Below are 21224 nucleotides of genomic sequence, written 5' to 3'. Positions count from 1 at the left end.
CGTCCCCAACGAGCATGATGTCCATGGTTCGGAGCTCGACTATGAGGAGAGGGAGAGAGAGTGGAGGTCAAAGGAAGAGACCGCCAAGATAGATATGAAGGAGGAAATTAGAAAAGCCATGAAGGAGTTGAACTGCATTCCTGAGGTCCCGGGTTGAGTTACGAAGACCTATGCATTCATCCGAATTTGGACCTCCCGGAAGGGTTCAAGGTGCCAAAATTCGACATCTTTGGAGGAACAGGGAACCCCTTAGCGCACCTGAGGGCCTACTGTGACCAACTCGTGGGAGTTGGGAGAGACGAAGCTTTGTTAATGCGGCTTTTTAGCCGAAGTTTGAGCGGAGAGGCTCTAGAATGGTTTACGTCTCATGAAACGAAACAGTGGTCTAGCTGGAATGCTCTGGCTAAGGACTTCATTTGAACGATTCGCCTACAATGTGGAGATCGTTCCTGATCGTTACTCCTTGGAAAAGATGAAGCAGAAGCCAACCGAGAGTTACAGAGAATTTGCATATAGATGGCGAAAGGAAGCAGCTAGAGTTAGACCTCCTATGTCAGAAAAGGAAATTGTTGAAGTGTTTGTGCGGGTGCAGGAAACCGAATATTATGACAGAATTATGTGCTCGTTGGAGCAAAATTTGCTGAGATAGTCAAGGTAGGTGAGACTATCGAGGATGGATTGAGAACCGGGAAGATTGCCCGTGTTGCTGCCTCGCCCGGATCTTCGGGCTTATTGAAGAAGAAAAGAGAGGATGTGTCCTCTATCTCTTATGAGGGGAAGAAGACCCCAAGGAAATCATCATCATACCAAGGTCGTTCTCGACCTTCACAGAGTTTGCACCCGGCATGTTATGCACATGTTGATTACCAAAACACCCCTCTTCCCAGCTATCAAAATACTCCCCCTCCTAACTACCAAACTCCCCCTACTATCTACCAAACTCCCCCTCCAGTTTACAATACTCCCCCTCATAACTATCGAAATGCCGCCCCCAACTGTGCCAACGTTCAGATGAATTACCAAACGCCTCCCCCAATGTACCAAACCCCAGCTCCACTTTACCAAAATACCCCCTCGAACTACCAAGCTCCACAACCAAACTACCAAACCAACTCATATCCCAGATATCAAGCCCCCCGTCCAAACACTCCAAACTATCGTCAAATGCCTCCTCCTCAACAAGGCAATTATGATCCCCCCGTCCTAGATTTGAGAAGAAGCCTGCCAGAATTTTCACTCCGCTTGTCGAAAGCCGAACAAAGCTGTTTGAGCGATTAACTGCGGCAGGATATATTCACCCAGTGGGGCCCAAGCCGGTTGACACTAGCTCAAAGTTTTACAGACCTGATCAGAGGTGCGCGTATCACTCCAACAGTGTCGGACATGATACTGAAGACTGTATTAACCTGAAGCATAAGATTCAAGACCTGATTGATCAGAATGTGGTCTCTCTTCAGACGGTCGCGCCCAATGTCAACAGTAATCCTTTGCCAAATCATGGAGGCGTCACTATCAACATGATAGAGACAGATGACGATTGGTGTGTGTCAAAGGCAATAGTTTCAGTTGTTCCTGATGAACTAGAAAGGGCTGTAGCCTCGTTGAGCATTAGAGAGAAGAAAGAGTTTGTGATTCTGACACCCGAGAAGGTTGTTGCCTTGGTGCCACGGGAAACTCTTACCCAACCAAAGTTTGTGATTGAAACAGCTGTTACTCAGGGTATGACCAGATCCGGCAGGTGCTACACACCGGAAGAGTTGGCTCAAGGAGGGCCGAAGAAGGACCAAGCAAAAAGGCCGATCAGTGAAGCCGAAGCTGAGGAGTTCTGGAGAAAGATGCAGCCAAAAGATTATTCAATCGTGAAGCATTTGGAGAAGACACCAGCTCAGATTTCTGTATGGGCTTTGTTGATGAGCTCACAACTGCATAGGCAAGCGTTGATGAAGGCTTTGGATGACACTTATGTGCCCGTAGGAACCAACAGCGACAATCTAGCAGCCATGATAAACCAAGTTATTCGAGGACATCGAATCAGTTTTTGTGATGAAGAGCTGCCCTTTGAAGGGAGGATGCACAACAAAGCTCTGCACGTCACCTGTATGTGTCGAGATAAGATAATTAATCGCGTCTTGGTCGATGATGGATCCGGTCTTAATATTTGCCCACTTTCGACTCTGAGGCAGCTGAAATTCGACGTGGGAAAGCTTCACCAGAACCAAGTCAATGTGAGGGCCTTTGATGGAGTGCAAAGAGACACATTGGGTGCGGTGAACTTGGACATTCAGGTGGGTCCTGCGAATTTTAATGTGGAATTCCAGGTGTTGGATATCAACACCAGTTACAACTTGCTTTTAGGAAGACCGTTTATTCATATGGCTGGGGCTGTGTCTTCTACCCTTCACCAACTAATGAAGTTTGTTTGGAAGGACAAGGAATTAGTCATTTATGGTGAAGGGAGTCATTCCAATGGGTATGCACCGATCGTTGATGATGTCTCTCGAGGTTGTGATTTCTACACGGTGGAGCTGGTAAATGCCACCGGTGATGACTTGGCTCCACAACCTCCTATGCCTGCCGTGTACAAGATGATTGCTACTGTTATGCTCCAGAATGGTTACGAACCAGGTTTTGGATTGGGGAAGCATTTCCAAGGAATCGTCGAGCCTATCAAAATTCCCGCCAAAGGAGCAAAGTTTGGTTTGGGATATGTCCCAACAGATGACGAAGCAGAGATGAAAAACAAGAATGTTGATCAAGCATTGGCCAGGCCAATTCCTCATCTGTATCAGTCATTCCCGGTGCGAGGATATGTCAATGATGATGGTCTCGGGGAAGGAATCTGTGGCCTTTTTGAGGAGATTGATGCGGTCGTTGAGGAAGAGGCTGGGACATCAGGCATCCGTGATGCAGAGCCTGAGGAGCAATTGCAAAACTGGACCTCCACACCACTCCTGATTTTTCGCTCATCTGGGTAGAAAAGACATGTGTCTTTGTTTATTTTAAAATCGGTGGTAGTCCGGAAGAGGCCCGAGACCCATCCTTTATGCAACTGTTATTTGTTTGAAGTTTTTAAATTCCCTTGTGGTGTTTCAAAGGCAAAATGGCCCTCGGCCATGGCCAAAGTTTCTGCTTGTCTTTCAATTCAAATGAAAAGCCTCTTTTATCAAATTTGTTTGCTTACTTATCTGTTTATATTTTACTTTCCTTACTTTGTTTGTTTATGATTTCAGTAATATTAATTTAAAACCTGCCAATGTCATGTCATGTCATGAACCGAGTGAACAAAATGAGGCAGGTGATGATGAGTGTAAGGAACATGAAGAAGAAAATGAGGTTCCTGAACATATTGCTGAAGAGTTTCGACAATTCGAAAATCAACACAAGCCAAATTTGGAAGAAACTGAAACTGTGAATCTCGGAGATGAGGAATGTGTTAAAGAAGTAAGAATCAGTGTCCATCTGATAGAAGCTCAAAGAAGAGACCTGATTCGTTTGCTCGGGGAGTACATTGATGTATTTGCCTGGTCTTATAAAGATATGCCGGGGCTGAGCACGAATATGGTGTCCCATAAATTGCCGATCAATCCAGATTTCAGTCCAGTAAAACAAAAGACTCGGAAGTTCAAGCCTGAGTTGAGTTTGAAGATCAAAGAGGAGATTACAAAGCAGATCGAGTCCCAAGTAGTGGAAGTGACGCAATATCCGACTTGGTTAACTAATGTTGTTCCGGTTGCCAAGAAAGACGGAAAAATAAGAATTTGTGTCGATTACAGAGATCTCAACAAAGCTAGCCCAAAAGATAATTTTCCATTACCAAATATTCACATTCTCATTGATAACTGTGCTAAGCATGAGATGCAGTCATTTGTGGATTGTTATGCCGGTTACCACCAGATCCTGATGGACGAAGAAGATGCAGAAAAGACAGCTTTCATCACGCCTTGGGGTGTATATCATTATCGCGTGATGCCATTTGGTCTCAAGAATGCCGGTGCTACTTATATGAGGGCCATGACAACCATCTTTCACGATATGATTCACAAGGAGATCGAGGTGTATGTAGATGATGTCATAATCAAGTCCCGTGAGAGTTCGGATCACTTAACTCACTTGAGGAAATTCTTTGATCGCCTGCGTCGATACAATTTGAAGTTAAATCCCGCCAAATGTGCATTTGGAGTGCCATCTGGCAAGTTGTTGGGATTTATAGTCAGTAGAAGAGGCATTGAGCTTGACCCTTCCAAGATCAAGGCGATCCAAGAATTACCCCCTCCGAAGACCAAGAAAGAGGTGATGAGTTTTTTGGGAAGGTTGAACTACATCAGTCGGTTCATAGCTCAATCCACTGTGGTATGTGAGCCTATCTTTAAGTTATTGAAAAAAGATGCCTCGACCAAGTGGACCGGAGAATGTCAAACGGCTTTTGATGCTATCAAGAACTATTTGTCCAATCCACCGGTGTTGGTCCCTCCGCGAGAAGGGAGTCCGTTATTGTTATATTTGTCTATCTCAGATAATGCATTGGGATGCGTGCTTGGTCAACATGACGAAACTGGGAAGAAAGAGCGAGCCATTTATTACTTGAGCAAAAAGTTCACTCCATATGAGGCTCGTTACACTCTTTTGGAAAGAACATGTTGCGCTTTGACCTGGATTGCTCAGAAATTAAGACATTACTTGTCTTCTTATACCACATACCTTATTTCCAGGATGGACCCGTTGAAGTATATTTTCCAGAAAGCAATGCCGACCGGGAAGTTGGCTAAATGGCAAATGTTTTTGAGTGAATTTGACATCGTGTACGTGACTCAGAAGGCGATAAAGGCACAAGCCTTAGCTGATCATCTTGCAGAGAATCCAGTTGATGAGGAGTATGAACCGCTCAAGACATATTTCCCTGACGAGGAAGTTTCATTTGTGGGTGAAGATATTTCTGAGGCATACCCTGGATGGAGAGTATTCTTTGATGGAGCGGCGAATCATCAAGGGAAAGGAATCGGAGCGGTCTTAGTGTCAGAAACTGGTCAGCACTACCCTATGGCGGCTAAACTCCGATTTGAATGCACGAACAACATGGCTGAGTATGAAGCTTGCATCCTCGGCCTGAAGATGGCAATTGATATGAATGTTCACGAGTTGCTGGTTATTGGAGATTCAGATTTGTTGATTCATCAGGTTCAAGGAGAATGGGCGGTGAAGAATCCAAAGATCACACCATATGTGCAGTATATACGGAAGTTGTGCAAGAGATTTCGCAAGATTGAGTTCAGACACACTCCCAGAACACAAAACGAGTTGGCCGATGCTCTTGCCACCATTGCCTCAATGATTAAACATCCAGATGCAAGTTATATTGATCCCTTGGATATAGAGGTAAAAGAGCAGCCTGTTCATTGTTCACATGTTGAAGCAGAACCAGACGGTTTGCCATGGTATTTTGACATCAAGAAGTATTTAGAGGACGGACTTATCCTGAGAATGCAACGTTCAACCAAAAGAAGTCGATACGCCGCATGGCCCTCAATTTCTTTGCAAGTGGGGAAATCCTTTATAGGAGGACTCCAGATTTAGGTCTTCTCAGATGCGTTGATGCTAGCGAAGCTGCGAAGCTTCTGGAACAGATACATGCCGGAGTTTGTGGTACTCATATGAATGGACTCACTTTGGCGAGGAAGATCCTTCGAGCCGGCTATTTTTGGATGACTATGGAACATGATTGTTGCAAATTTGTGCAGAAATGTCATAAATGTCAAGTGCATGGTGATTTGATTCGAGTGCCACCTCACGAACTTAACGCTATGAGTTCACCTTGGCCTTTTGTAGCTTGGGGCATGGATGTCATCGGTCCAATAGAGCCAGCCGCCTCTAACGGACACAGATTCATTTTGGTTGCCATTGACTACTTCACCAAGTGGGTAGAAGCAGCTTCGTACAAATCGGTAACCAAGAAAGTTGTATCGGATTTTGTTCGCAACAACCTGATATTTAGGTTTGGAGTACCAGAATCCATCATTACTGATAATGGAGCGAATCTCAACAGTCACTTGATGAGAGAGATATGTGAACAATTCAAGATCACTCACCGAAACTCAACCGCCTATCGTCCCCAAATGAATGGAGCTGTAGAAGCCGCCAACAAGAACATAAAGAAGATTTTGAGGAAAATGATTGATAATCGCAGAGGTTGGCACGAGATGTTGCCATATGCTTTGTTGGGTTACCGAACGACTGTCAGAACATCAGTTGGAGCTACTCCATATTTGCTAGTATATGGAACAGAAGCAGTTATACCTGCCGAAGTCGAAATACCCTCCTTAAGAATCATCCAAGAAGCTGAGTTGAGTGATGCTGAATGGGTTCGCAAGCGGATTGATCAGTTGACATTAATTGATGAGAAGAGAATGGTTGCTGTTTGTCATGGACAACTATATCGACAGAGAATGATTCGTGCTTTCCACAAGAAAGTAAGAGCCAGAATGTTTGAGGTTGGTCAATTGGTCCTCAAACGCATTTTCCCTCATCAGGATGAGTACAAAGGGAAATTTGCACCAAATTGGCAAGGACCCTACATGATTCGCAAAGTGTTATCTGGAGGTGCCTTGATCCTGTCGGAGATGGATGGCACCGAATGGCCGAAACCGATCAACTCAGATGCAGTCAAGAGATATTATGTGTGAAGTTTATGTTTGTATTTTCTATCATTTCCTTGTAATCGTTCTATTTACTTGTAATTGCTTTGTTTAGAATTTATTTCTTTGTAATGAACTACGTCTGACCTGAATTCTCAAGAATGAGATACGTAGGCGGCCTATGTCGGCCTCGGTCACCCCTTTATCCCCTTTAAATATTTCTTTGTTTTGAACTACGTTCGACCTGAATTCTCAAGAATGAGATACGTAGGCGGCCTATGTCGGCCTCGGTCACTTTCTTTGTAAATTTCTTATTTTGTTAATCCTCGAGAGGGGGAACTATGTTTGACCTGATTCCTGCATCAACGGGATACGTAGGCGCCACAAGGGCTCGGTCATATCTCCCATATGATTTCTATTCCTCTTTACGATAGGAACTGGGACAGAATTTTTGAGAGGGACTCAAAAATTCTCAAGAATAAGATCTCTCCAACAAAGTCGAGACTAAAGTTACTTTGAGATTTGCAACTGGGACAGAATTTTTGAGAAGATCTCAAAAATTCTGTGATTGCTCACCAACGGTTAAAGATAAGCCAAGACAGTTAACTGGGACAGAAATTTTGAGGATGGCCTCAAAATTTCCACAGGGTTTATCGGCAGTTCAGAGCAACTTTGAATAATTCCCAACAAGTAATCAGATAGATCTCGAAACATCAGCTCCAAAGGGGTTCATTAAGCTTGACGTGACATGACACTTGGCAGTGACTTTTTCCGAACATTACTTTTGAAAATCTACTTTCCTTATAAGCTTTTCCTTCATGTTTTAATTATTTTTGCATAAAAATTTTTTTTGTCCTATCTATCAAGAAGCGGGAGATCGGAGAAATCAACCGGAGATAGTAAGACAAGGAGCAAACAACCGAAGAAATCGACACAGATCAGTTCATTTTGTAAAAAACTAACAATTCTTCTGTGGATGCAGGTCTATAGGTTTGCCTCAAGATCAGCATATCCCACCATTCAATGAGTATGGAAAAGTCAAAGGGGCAAAGAGCTCCTAAAAATTGATAATTTTTCTATGGATGTAGGAAATATTTTATGCCGCTTATATCGAAGATTTCGGAATATAAATTACATTATTTCTTTCAATTCCCAACAAGGAGAAGTCCATAATGAACGTGCAACTATGTTCAGAGAAAACCACGAAGAGAGCAATATTATTATTTCCCAGCAACTAGAGACACCTGGAAGACGTTTATCTGCGTTATATTATCAGATATGATAATATTCTTACCCTGAAGGTTATTTATATTGTATTGTCGAATGAGACGATACCACTACCCGGAGAGTCATTTATATCGTATTGTCAAATGAGATGATACTACTTCCGAAAGCCATTTTTATTTATATTGTCGATTGAGACGATATCACTACCCGGAGAGTCATTTATATCATACTGTCAGAAGAGATGATACCACTACTCCGAGGGTCATTTTGTTTATATTGTCGATTGAGACGACACTGCGTCCCAAAAGATACCCAGAAGATCACATACGTTGCTCGTGAAGCATTATCTTCATTTGGTATCAGGGAGGCATCATCAAAAGAAATCATGCATCGCGAAAAGAAAAAAAAAGTCATGCATAGCAAGAGAAAGAAGTCATGCATCGCGGAAAAGTTATGCATTGCAAGAGAAAGAAGCCTTGCATCACAGAGAAGTCATGCATTGCAAGAGAAAGAAATCATGCATTGCAAGAGGAAGAAGTCATGCATTGCAAGAGAAAGAAATCATGCATTGCAAGAGGAAAAAGTCATGCATTGCAAGAGAAAGAAGTCATGCATCGCAGAGAAGTCATGCATAGCAAGGGAAAGAAATCATGCATCGCGGAGAAGTCATGCATAGCAAGAAAAGAGATTTATGTATTACAAGAGAAGAAAAGAGATTCATGTATTACAAGAGAAGAAAAGAGATTCATGTATTACAAGAGAAAGAAATCATGCATTGCAAGAGAAAGAACCCATGCATTTCGGAGAACTCATGCATAACGAGAGAGATAAGTCATGCATCGCGGAAAAGCCAGGCATAGCAAGAGAAGATTCATGCATCGCGGGAAAACGATTCATACATTGCAAGAGAAGATTCATGTATCGCGAAAAAAGATTCATACATCGCGGGAAAAAGATTCACTAAGATTCGCCTATCAAAAGAAGATTGATATCGGAGGCATCATTTTCCTTTGCAACAACGACATCAAAAGAACTATCAACATATTACATCAGTCTATTTTTATTACTTTGACATCAAATGAAGAGTACATTGAAGTTTATATTGCAAATATGAGACATAAGCTTTATTTGCTTCACATCAAACCCGATAGAGTTGACGTCAAATGTTCAAGTAGAACAATTCAGTGTCAACACGGTAAAAGACACTACCCCTCCATTTGAATGACATTTTTATGCTAATGAATTTTATCTCAGTCTTTGTCGAGAACATCCAAGAGGATGAATTCTCAAAACAAACCACAGGTGCGGACGACATCAATTAGGATGTAGCACAACGTGGAACTTTTTCTTAGCAGCGAACTGAGACATAGTCCAAAGAGGAGTGTCAAACTCTTAGGACGCGAGCAGAGGCACAACTTTCACCACAATCAAACCACACCCCTATCAGAAGGCATGTGGGTTTTTCTTAGATTGGTCAGTTCCTATTTTGCATTCGGAAAATTTTGGGTTCACCGGAAGCAATTTTCCAATCTGAGTGACAATGCACCAATAGCTTTAGAAATTATGTCCCTGTAAGTTCTTAATTATGGGTGTGAAGCGCGCCACACTCATGACTAAGAGGTTGCAAGCCTCTTTTTCATACTCGACTTATTCGTCACTCATCCAGAACCGAAGGTCATCTTAGCATAATGGATTTCCTTTTCAACCGATTGAGTCGAACTACAAGCAGCCTGATTCCTTGAGTTGAGGGATATGTAGGCAGAATCGATGTCGAAAACTCAGCTGTATTCCATCATTCGCTCTTAAATCTTATTCTCGAGCATTCTGATCTCTTCATAATTTGATATCGGAATAACTTTTGAATTCTTTCAAAATCATACGTCAAATCAAGCGTATCGAACTACAAGTGGCCTGAATTCTCATTAGCCTGAGATATGTAGAAAATCCATTTTCGAGGTTCGGCCATAATTCTTAAAATCCGTACCAAATCCCTTCCTAAAGACGAAGATGTGGTCGGTCAAAATCGGATTAGTCAATTTCATTTTCCTCGAATTTCTTGCATCAATCCAAGTAAAATGAGGGACAGTTGTTGACACCCAATTTTGGACCTCCACAATATATATTAATCATCGAGCTTCTTCCATTTTAGACGATCTAAAATAATTAGTTTTATAAATTTCGAAAATAGTTTGCGAGTTATTTTAAATAAATTATGTCACTTATTATAACTTTTAGACAATACTTATATTTTACATGTCTATATATATAATTGATATATTTTAGGAACATTCGAAAATTGTCTCAAAAATATTTAGTTTTACTTAAAGATTTGGTTAACTAGTTTAGTTATAAGATAGCTTATATTTTTGAAATAGTTAATTTATAATTAAGTTAATTATTTTATTTCGTTAAGATTAAGAAACTCAATAATTAATCAATATTATTCGTCTTATTTAACTCTGGGCCAAATTTGCAATTTCAATCTAACATTTTTTCTTACCTCACCTTAAACCCACTTGAGACTAAACTTGGGCCTTATCCAATATCAGCAGCCCATCATTTTTATTTTTTTTACCTTAGCAACAGCCCACATTCTCATTCCAATTCCCAGCCCAACACATTCAACAAACAACAACAACACAATACCAAAAGCAACCCCTACACTGTTCTTCTTCTCCAGCAAGCGCGTGCAAAACGACCAGAAACGTACAGCAGCAGCCCAGACGCGTCGACACACGCAACAACTGGACAGAGCACGCGTCCTACCCCTTTCCTCTTCCGGAATGGGGCGATTTTTGCAGGAAAAAGTGTTTAGCCGGAATGGTGAAAGAATTTTGAATTCAAAATTTTGAAATAGGCTTTTGAATCCGAATTTTCACCCTTTTTCCCCCCATTCCAAACCCTAATCCTTGTCCATAAGTAGCCCTTTCTCCATTCACTTTGAGGGGGGATTTTTTCGAGAAAAAATTGGAAAAAGGGTCGAAAATTTTTGAGTCAAGAAAAAGAGATAAGATAAGTGAAATAAATAAGTTTCTTTGAGTCTAGAATAGACACTAAAATCAACAAGTATTTCAAGGAGCACCTCATTGCCAGCCTCTTATTCTGAACACGACTCTACCGCTGCTTGTTGGAATTTTCTAAGTTGTTGGTGGAGGAGTTGCTCATTTTCTGCTCGTTCTGTCTCGGTTCGGTGCCCGGAGAAAGGTAAAATTCCTCATTCCTCCTTATTCCGTTCCAGAATCCACATTCTATATTTGGTTCTGTTTTGCGACCCTTATCTAGTTTTGAATTTCTTCGTTGTTGGGATTTAGTATCTGTAAATATAGGCCTGATTAATTTCTTATGTTCTTGACTTTGAAATAGTCTCTGATTGTTTATCATAGTGTTTTATTACTATCATTATTATTATTTTTTTATTTTTTTTAAAAAGTGAATAAATATCAACTTCATCTCCCGGTTGGTTCTTTTATTTATATATCAAGAAGTATGAATCTTATATAGCTAGCTTGTGGCCTCACTGAATGTTCTATGATATGAAGCATGTTGTAAATACACTAGTCCTTTTGTGGGTGAGGATGTTAATATTTTCTAAGTGTTTGTGTTCATGTGTTTGGCCCGTTTAAAATATATATATATATATAATAAATTGTGGTCCATTGATTATAGTTATTTCAATCCTTGCAAATCTATGATCACTTATCTATTTTACCAAGTTGAAATGCTTAGTTATTAGTTGGAACGTGTTGGCTTATTATTAATAGATTCATGATGCTATTTAGATTTTAGATATAACAATAATGTTAATTTAGTCATTGGGTATACATAAAGAGCGATCATACATGGATACAAATCTTTATGGTTTAATTTTGATTTATTAAATATTGTTGAGAATTTTAGCATTTCTTTCAATCTTCACTAGTCATGTATTTGTTCATTATTAGAAAAATAAGCATGCAATATTTTTGCCTGAAACGTGATGCTCATGTCAACTCATTTTATTGCAAATATTGTTTTATTTTATTTTATTTTATTTTATTTTATTTTCTTTGATTGTTTCATGTTCTCTCTTAACTCTAAATGTGCAAGAGGTGATTATGTTTGTCCTTAGCTTAAGCCGTCATTTTATTCCCTCTCCACATGAGTTTATTTCCTAACATTTTGTTTGAATCCCCATTTTGTTTAAATTTGGCGGGTTTGAGTTAATAATAGACATGATCAATATTTTGGATAATTGGTTTGCTTAGTAGTATAGATAAAGGCTCATCCTTTTGTTGTGAATAAACTAATCCTTCGTCTTTATTTTTTTATTGCATGTGAAACCTCCCGAATCCTTACGGATTATATCTCCTCTCCTTGCATTTTCCTATTGGGCCATTATGGCCCGATATTCATGTTCCCCAAGTCGGTCAGCAAGAAATCGAAATACAGGGTTTCGGAGGGTAAACAAAGCGGGATTTTGAATTTTTGAGCTCTGAAAAGGTCGAAAACAAGCTGCGTACCTGCTGTATACAGCAGTATACGCTGGTATACATGGCAAAATACAATATACAGGTGCAGGAAAGGGGAAATGCCGGTCCAAAACCAGAAATACATGTTGCAGGGGTCTAAAAGGAGTGTGTACATTTGGAATACGACCGGATATACATGAAAACGAGCCTAAATATGGCTCGTATACAGTGATATACGTAAAGGGTATACACAGATTTTTCCAAAGGCAAAACAGGCCCAAAGGCCTTGGACAATTTCAGCAAAGTCCAAGATGTGGGAAATTTGGGCCAGAGGCCCAAATTTGATTATTTCCTTTCCCTCTCTTATTATTTATATCGTATTTATTTGACTAACTTTGCTTATTTTATGGTTTTAATTTAATTAAATTCCCGTAGATAGTCATTTCATTTTCATCATATCCAAATCAAAAGATATATTTGTATTTTATACTTACCTTTATTTCTATTAGTCTTGTCATTTAAAAATCCCCCTTTAACTCATCTCCCCTTAAATAAATAAAAAATAGCAATAAATAAATAAATATTAATAATGATAAAAATAAAATAAAATAATAATAATAATAGTAGTAAGTAAATAAGTTTTAAATAAATGAGTTCTTTTACTTAGTTAAAACTTTAAAATTAGTCAAAATTATTTTAGTCAAATCGCCGGTCAACCGCGAGTTAGCGGGCATTCCGAGGGCCTAACACCTTCTCGGAATGTACATTGAACTTCGAACCATTTTATTTTCAATTGATTTTATCTGTTTAAATCTTTTGAAAACCTTGTATTTTTCTTGATTTTTTTTACTAAAAATTAAGTGGCGACTCTATTCTTTTGAAAATTCGATTTGCTTAAATCATAAGTTTAATCGATTTTTTGAAAACTCAGTCATTTCCCTTTTACATATCTTTTTAAATAAAACAACAATAACCAATGATACAAATGTTTACAAAAAATTAACTACACAACATCTCGAGATCACAAATCAAAATATCGACTACACAACATCTCTCCAGTCTTTTTGTGTGTTGTATCAATGCATAGTAAATACATTGCAAATTTTGGCTCATGTTTCTTCACTTCCAAGTACAAACTAACAAAGATATTCATGATGTATCTTCTTAAAATTTTCGACAATTTTGAATCAAAATTGAAAGGATTTTCGACGAACTGGGAGAAGAATTTGAATCTCAAATTTTTTTCAATAATTTTGAACCAAAACTGAAAGAATCTTCGATGAACTAATAGAAGAATTTTGAATCTCAAAAAAAATTCGACAATTTTGAATAAAATTCGAGAGGATCTTCAAACAATTGTTTAGGGATAAAACAACCCTCGTCTCTGTAATGTATCGAATCTCCCGATTTTCCTCAACTCATCGATTTGTAAGCTTCAACTCACCTCACTTTCTCAGATTCTTGAATTTCTCAACAAAATAAAGATATTCATAATGTAGCAATTCAATTTTTCAATGATTTTGAATCGAAATTGAAAAGATTTTTGACAATTTTGGTTTGAAGTTGTTATGCTTTGGGAGGGATTGATTAGTAGTGACAACAACGTAATTGCGTGATTTATGGACCTGATATTTAATTTTACGTTTTTTTTTTCCTTTTTAAGCTCAACAACAAAGATTTTGTTCCCCTTGTTAGCCCAACATAAGGATTCTTCTTGTATCAGAATTAATGTATATGAATGGTGACTTGTGTATCCGGATGGTGACTTATGTATCCGGAAGGTACAAATTTTAAGGGATTATAATAATTAGAAAAAGAGTAGGGATAAAATGTATTTTATTCTTTACACTATGTGATTTAGGTAAGTTATGCCTTCTTAATTATATGGGTATTCCTCTTTTGAGGCGACAGGCCAAAAACAGTACAGCACAAAACAGAACCAGTTCTGTTAATTTTCGTTGGGTACTAGAGCACTTCTCAAATGTATATATACAATCACTAGAGCAAGTTCCTTCAAATAAGGTTATTTGTATGGTGAGCAAGTAAAGACCAAAACACAAGACAGTACCAGTAATTATCACCATGTGACAGTATCTGGTTAAAAATTAAAAGGGAAAAAAGGAAGAATAAATAAAGGTTATCACCGCACCATAATCCAACTTTGAGACTGCAGTACTGACGAAACAGATCCATGTGGAATATAAGCAAATAAAGACAGACGAGATGAATTTTCAGTCCTAGACCAGTGCGCTTATTCTACCATGTCAGTTTGAAACAAACGGTTGAGACTCGAGATGATGAAGAAGGATTCCCATACTGTCTAGTAGAGCTCTCAACTTCAATTTCTTTAAGGTAGTGCCTCCAGCATTTGATACGTCTCGAGTCACAACACACAGGAGCAATCTCTCTTTGCATTAGTTTCTCCCTCAAAAACTATACCAAAAGCAGAACAAGAATCACAACACTCATATTCTTTGTACTATATATAAATATAATAAACAAAAATCCTATATACAAGCAAAGACGGGAAAATCAAATTCACCTGTACAAAATCCTCATTGTGCTCCCAGGTTCTATCAATTGACAGAGTCTCTGGATGACAAGTCCAAAGCAGACCATCTAACAGAGTTTCAAAATTTAGAGACTCCATAACTTTCTTTATCTTCACAAGCTTGACAACAGATAGTGCGCAGGACAACGCTCCATTCAGTTCTTCCACGATGAACGTATTCTTGATCATCAACGACAAAAAAGATTATCAAATGTCACAAAAACTAAACATTAACAAATTAAAGGGAAAATGGAATTCAGACACTTACAGTCGTTGAATCTATAGACAGAACAAGTAAATTCAGTTGTTTGAATCTAGATAGATATTCCTTCAAATTTTGAAACCAACTCGTGCTTAGATGATCACTGGGCATTAATTTGAGATAACATTCCTGCAGAGAAGATGTTGTCAAAGAGAATATGACAGGCAATTTACTAGCACCATATTCAAAACGGATCAGGTTTGGAGTGTCGATCACAATTTCCATTAGACTCTTGCCAGAACGGAATGTTAACTGTCTAAGCATACAACTCGAAAATTTAAGCGTCATCAACTTGAAACAAAAGTTCAATTCTAATTTCTCAAGAAGTGGCAGTTCAGAAACAAGATTTTCTACCACCAGATCAGTAATCAGCTCATTTGTTATGCTCAATTCTTTCAGAAGCTTGAAAGTAGTCACGTCAAACTTTAACTGCCTGTTACATCCTTTGTAATATAGACTTTGAAGATTAACAGCTTGAATCCTGATACTTCTATATTCCCAAGTTATTTCATTTGCTTGATGTATTGTAAGCTTTATAAGTCTGGGGAGATCAGATATCAATAGATCTTTTACTCCTTCACACCTGATGAGACGTAGATCTTCTACCGCTGGATAAGCAGAACAAATTTCCAAGATCGTCTGTTCTTCCAAAAGAACATCAGTTAGAGATAGCTCTCTCAATTTAGTAAGCTTCATATGATCAACAATTAGAGGGAAGTCTAGCTTAAAACCTCCCAATCTCAGAACAATCAGCGATTTAGCTGTAAATGTTGTACCTGGCAAACTGTACCAGTCTTCTTTATACTGGCGCTTAATATGAACATCTAACTCTTTGATGCAGTTATTGGTAGCCAATCTTATCCATTCGTCGATGCAAGACACATTTCTTAGATATGACAGTTTAAGAAAAAGCCTGAATTTCTCTATTATTGCTTTTTGGACACGGAGATTTACCAATGAACCATCTATAATATTTAGAAAAGCATCTCTTACATCAACTTGTTCCGATTCCTCTTTTTGTGTAGACAGGAGTTTCCATAAGGAAATGTTTTGACAGAAATCAAATGTAAATAGAGGAAGCGAATTCCAGACTTTCAGCCATGTCTTGGAGAGCACACTAGTTTGAGCTGCATCTTTCGCAGGTAGGAAGAATAGTATGTGCAGCAAAATAGGGTCAGGGAGTTGAGAGATTTGATCCATTACTCTACGTTTTCCTCGAGTAGCCATCTTTCCTGAAAATTAATACGGCAAAAACATACATTAAACTACACATTTAGTTGATTTTATTCTGATGTCAAAGTAAGAGGATCAAATGCGTACAAGGGACTGTGCTATTTCAGAAAATTGTATCACTTCACAAAAAAAGAGATATCATATGATCAATAAAGTTGCAAAGTTCTGAACTCAAGCGATGGACAAAAAGAAAGTATTCTACCACTAGCCTCGCTTGTACAATATCACAATATTCAAATCATAAATGAACTAACGTTTCGTTATTTCATAACCACCCTCTACTAATTTAGAAGGCATAAACATCTCATTTAACTTGTCTCATGTAGCGTCTATTTTGGGTGTGCACAAGTAGACACAAAGATGGTACAACTTTGGTAAAATCGTACCAAAATCGCATAACATTTTGTAGTCTAAGATACTGATTTCCTCTTGTGGGTCCATCCCCATTATTCAATTATAAGTGTTTTCAACATTTGCTGCACCTTTGACAATTATTGTTTTTCAACAATTGCTGCATGCAATTGTCAATAGTTGGCAGCAAATGTTGAGAAACATATCGGTGGATGTTGAAAAAATGTTGTTGATTTCTTCTATAAAAGGAGCTTGTTAGCTCATTTGAAATACACCAATTCACAGAGAGAGTAAAATATTTAGAGAGCTGTGAGGTTTTCATAGACTATATAAGAAAATAGTCTGTGAAGAAAAATAGAGTGGGAGCGATATTTTAGTAAGGTTGAAATCAAAAGAGTGTTATTCCTTTTGAGTGTGTAGTAGTCACTTTGAGCATTGTATTCGTGACTATACAGTGTAAAATTCCTTACTATAGTGATATCAGTTGCTCCTCTTGGCCCGTGGTTTTCCCCCCCTTATTTAGAAGGGTTTCCACGTAAAATTCTTGGTGTCATTATTTTCCCATTTTATTTCCATTACTTTTACCATATATATTTTTGTGCTTGTCCGCTTTTTTTCCCAACACCTCTTTGAATTGCAGCAAGCGTTTCCCTAATTTTTAGTTTGAAACTCCAAAAAAGAAACAATAAATTGGACGCAAGCCCCCACCAAAACACAGTTATCGGAGCTAGGACTTGAGCAACAATATAATGGATTGCCGGAAATGGCGTTTTCCGGCTACTAACCCTAAATTATAATGAGAATTTCTGAATCAAATTTTGGAGGGTAAGTACCAGAAAACTGTTCTTCTCAATCAAAGGCCTTAAATAACTTATTATTATCCATTGAAGAGAATATTGTGTAATTTAAAACATGAAGATACGTATCTTTATTTTATGAATCATTAATTTGATTGATTATCCTAAAATACTGAGAGCATGTTTAAAATCATTGTTAGAATTTTTATTTTTATTTTTATTTTTATTTTAAAATCAGATTCTTACCTGTAATCCCACGAATATAGCCAATCTTTGATATTTTTGTGATTGGGTAGCCATTACGAAATCACAATAATTAAAGAGTTAATTAATTTAGTTCAATTGTTAAATGCATTAATCACCTTAAAACTAATTTCAAACGCCATATATATAAAAAGTTGTCACAAAATGGATACACATAGGGAAAAAAATTAAAATGCAGGTACAAATTAAATTACTCTATCAAAATCAGGCTTCACATTTATTAAATAATAAATAATACTCCAACTCATACTTTATCCCGTCTTGAAATTTTAGTAGATCATTTTACTGGTCTAAAAACGAACTGATGGTGTAATTTTTTTGTCCATTATTAAAAGTAAATCTCTTAAAGAATGAGAATTTATGCGGGACGGGCTTGCGGATAGAAAATGAAAAAAAATATTATGCAAGGCGGAGCAGGGAGAATTAAATTTTTGCTAATTAAGCTCAACCCATACCACCCTTCCCCATTGCCTTCCCTGATGTGATGTTCCATTTGTTATAGAATTTTGGGCTTTTAAAGGGTTAAGAATATAGAGTATAGTATTTTTATTTCTTCTATAATAAAAGAATATCAGTGTTGTGATTCTTGTTCTCCTTTTGGTATAGTTTTTGAGGGAGAAACTGATGCAAAGTGAGATAGTTCCTATCTGTTGTGACTCGAGTCGTTCAAATGTTGGAGGCATTTCTAAGGATCAACCAACAAATATGAAAGACCACCCTGACATCAAATTTCATTTTGGGGTTTTTCATCCAATTGACAGGTGCGGGTTATAAGTTTTGTAACGGTGAGGTATAAATGGCCATATAGTATAGCTATTAAACGAAAATTTAGGGATAATTTTGACCCTTCTCCCATGAATAATTCTATATAGCAGTGAGCATTTGGCCACTAAAATAGCTGCTCTCTAACAGAGCGAGAAGAGAAGTGGCAAAACGCACCAAATTTTCGATAATGCAAACATTTGTTCCTTATAAAATATTGTATTGCTATCCTTTGGAATGAGCAAAAGCCACAATGAGTTGACTTGGATAACGTATTGTAATAGGATTACTAACGTATTGTAATAGGATTACTATTTTTATTTTATTTTTCAAGGAATTAAGTATATGATTGTGGCCCAAAAATAATGTTCACTGAAATTAGATTGAACGAGTACAATATTTTTCTTCAAGGCATTATCAGTATCCAGATAAATTAACTATTTAAAATAAATAATAAGAGACGGAGCTAGAATTATAATTTTATGGACTCTGGATTCTATAATGACTGCTTCAAGTGTTCACAATCGGATTCTAAACTTAATATTTTTTACATATTTAACGAATCTCTTAACACAAACATATTATTTGAGCAAACGATATTGAGTTTGGCTGATCAACCCGTATATGGGCATCTAGCGCCACCCTGAATTTAATAACTTAATAATTGAAGAGGTTACGTTGTTCATTCCAAGAATTGGTATATGTACAACACAGGAACAATCAAGATCACATACATAATGATCTATAGTTGAAATGATTTTTAAATTCTATAACCTGCAATTTTTAGTGGAATAATATCTTGGACATAAACTAATAAAACCTATTGTTAAACTTTGTTTAAACGGTTATCATTTCTATAATATATGTGCTTAGTCTACTATTTCACTAGTGGCTCAAATTAAAGCAAGGTAAACTGGTTGAACTATTAAAATTGAAAGCACAATTCATGACACAAGCGTATTAAGATAATATAAGTGTTGCATTCACCTTGCTCAGCAAATGATATCATGATGGCGTTTACCAAATCACTTGGAAACAGCATAGAATATATATAAGGCAAAGCCCCAAAGTTATTCTCACTCAACCAACTAAAAGTCTAAATTTCATGATAACAGATCAATCCAGATGTTGAAAGGCTTCCTCTTTGCTTGGCTTATTGCTTTTTCTTTAGCAACAATAGCTGTTGCACAAAACAATCAAACAGGTACCATGTTAATTCGTAGTATATACATTTAACTTAATTCAATAACTTTGACTCAGATCTTATTGGCAACGGATCTGATCGACCTAGTTACCTTGGTTCAAACTTTGTATTTCTCTTAAATATCCATTGAACACATAAACTTTAGGTTCAGACGCCACCTCTGAAGGGTTGTGGTAAAAAAATGAGTAAATTTAAATTCTAGATCCGTCTCTGCTTCTACACCTAGTAAATATGCGACTACAATATTTGCCCTGTTTAATGCTCATGTTCTGTTTTATGTCCATCTTTTACAGGATTCATAAGCCTAGATTGTGGAATACCAGCACGTTCAAACTATACAGATATAACAACAGGACTATTTTACACTTCAGATGTAGGTTATGTCAGTGGTGGAGTGAAAAATAACATATCATCAACATACCAATCCAATTCCCTAGAAAGACAATTTCTCACAGTTACAAGCTTTCCAACAGGGACCAGAAATTGCTACACTTTAACTCCAGCTCAAGGGAACTCTGGCAGATACTTGATAAGGGCAAGTTTTTTCTACGGAGATTATGATAATGGAAATGACCGATTCCCGTATTTTGATCTTTACATTGAAGAAAAATATTGGATCACAATCTCAATATATAATGCTTCTATACCGATTAGAGAGGAAATAATACACACACCTTCTAATGGCTCTATAAATATTTGCCTTGTCAAGTTAGATACTACAACTCCTTTTATTTCAGCCTTAGAGTTAAGGCCTTTGAATAATACCATATACAAAGCAATACTCAATAGTTCAATGGAACTTTATTACCGTTTGGACTTCGGTTCCTTAACCAATCAATATGTTAGGTACATTTTATTATTTCAATCTATTTTAACTTGAAGATCAAGATGTTCTATTGAATAATTTTAAAAAAAAAATACATAACAGGTACAGCGATGATGCGTGGGATAGAGTTTGGAGACCATATCAATTGCCGAGGACATTAATTATTAATACAACAGAAGAAATACTTCAGAACACTTTCCAATTACCAACGGCAGTAATGAGCACGGCCTTGATACCTGATCCGGAGACCGATTCCAGTCCCGATACGTTGACCTTTTTCTGGTACTCTACTAATGCCACGGATAAGTATTACTTATACTTTCACTTTGCCGAAGTTGTTAAATTATCGGAGACAGAGAAAAGGGAATTCAATATTTATGTCAATGACTACCTATATTATGGACCTATGTCTCCTGCCTATTTGTCCTCCTACACGGTTTACACAGTGTATCCAGGCAGTGGTATCGAGAAGTACGATGTGTTGATTAACAAAACTGAGAGTTCAACTCTTCCGCCACTCATTAATGCTATCGAAATTTTTAGAGAGCTAAAAGGATATAAACCGGATACTTAAAATAGACAACAACACGAAAATGAATCAGCATCTGACTGTGGTGTGGTGTGGAGTGAAATAAAGTGAATTTTTCATCAAGGAAATCGAAGGTCGAGA

The 21224-nt window shown here is 37.6% G+C and overlaps 3 protein-coding genes across 3 annotated transcripts; 2 read left to right on the top strand and 1 right to left on the bottom strand.

Annotated features, from left to right (window-relative positions):
• Positions 1-472: 472 nt before the first annotated feature.
• LOC125831586 (uncharacterized) lies at positions 473-2975 on the top strand. Its single transcript, XM_049510755.1, has 2 exons — positions 473-576; positions 1208-2975. Exons 1-2 carry the CDS (start codon positions 473-475, stop codon positions 2973-2975), a joined length of 1872 nt encoding a protein of 623 aa, XP_049366712.1.
• An 11585-nt stretch (positions 2976-14560) lies between these two features.
• LOC125831569 (putative F-box/LRR-repeat protein At4g15060) lies at positions 14561-16344 on the bottom strand. Its single transcript, XM_049510730.1, has 3 exons — positions 15124-16344; positions 14847-15035; positions 14561-14737 (listed from the first exon to the last, which is right to left on the bottom strand). Exons 1-3 carry the CDS (start codon positions 16342-16344, stop codon positions 14561-14563), a joined length of 1587 nt encoding a protein of 528 aa, XP_049366687.1.
• Positions 16345-19618: 3274 nt separating this feature from the next.
• LOC125829944 (putative leucine-rich repeat receptor-like protein kinase At2g19210) lies at positions 19619-21128 on the top strand. Its single transcript, XM_049509161.1, has 3 exons — positions 19619-19728; positions 20022-20574; positions 20657-21128. The coding sequence occupies exons 1-3, from the start codon at positions 19650-19652 to the stop codon at positions 21126-21128; spliced, it is 1104 nt and encodes a 367-aa protein (XP_049365118.1). The 5' UTR covers positions 19619-19649.
• The last annotated feature ends 96 nt before the right edge of the window (positions 21129-21224 follow it).

This window comes from Solanum verrucosum, unplaced genomic scaffold (genome assembly GCF_900185275.1).
Source record: "Solanum verrucosum unplaced genomic scaffold, falcon-dt-bn FXZP01000102.1, whole genome shotgun sequence".
In the NCBI taxonomy this organism is placed as follows: Eukaryota; Viridiplantae; Streptophyta; class Magnoliopsida; order Solanales; family Solanaceae; genus Solanum; species Solanum verrucosum.
The sequence above is the reverse complement of the archived record's forward strand: the minus strand, read 5'-3'. Positions and strand labels throughout refer to the sequence as shown.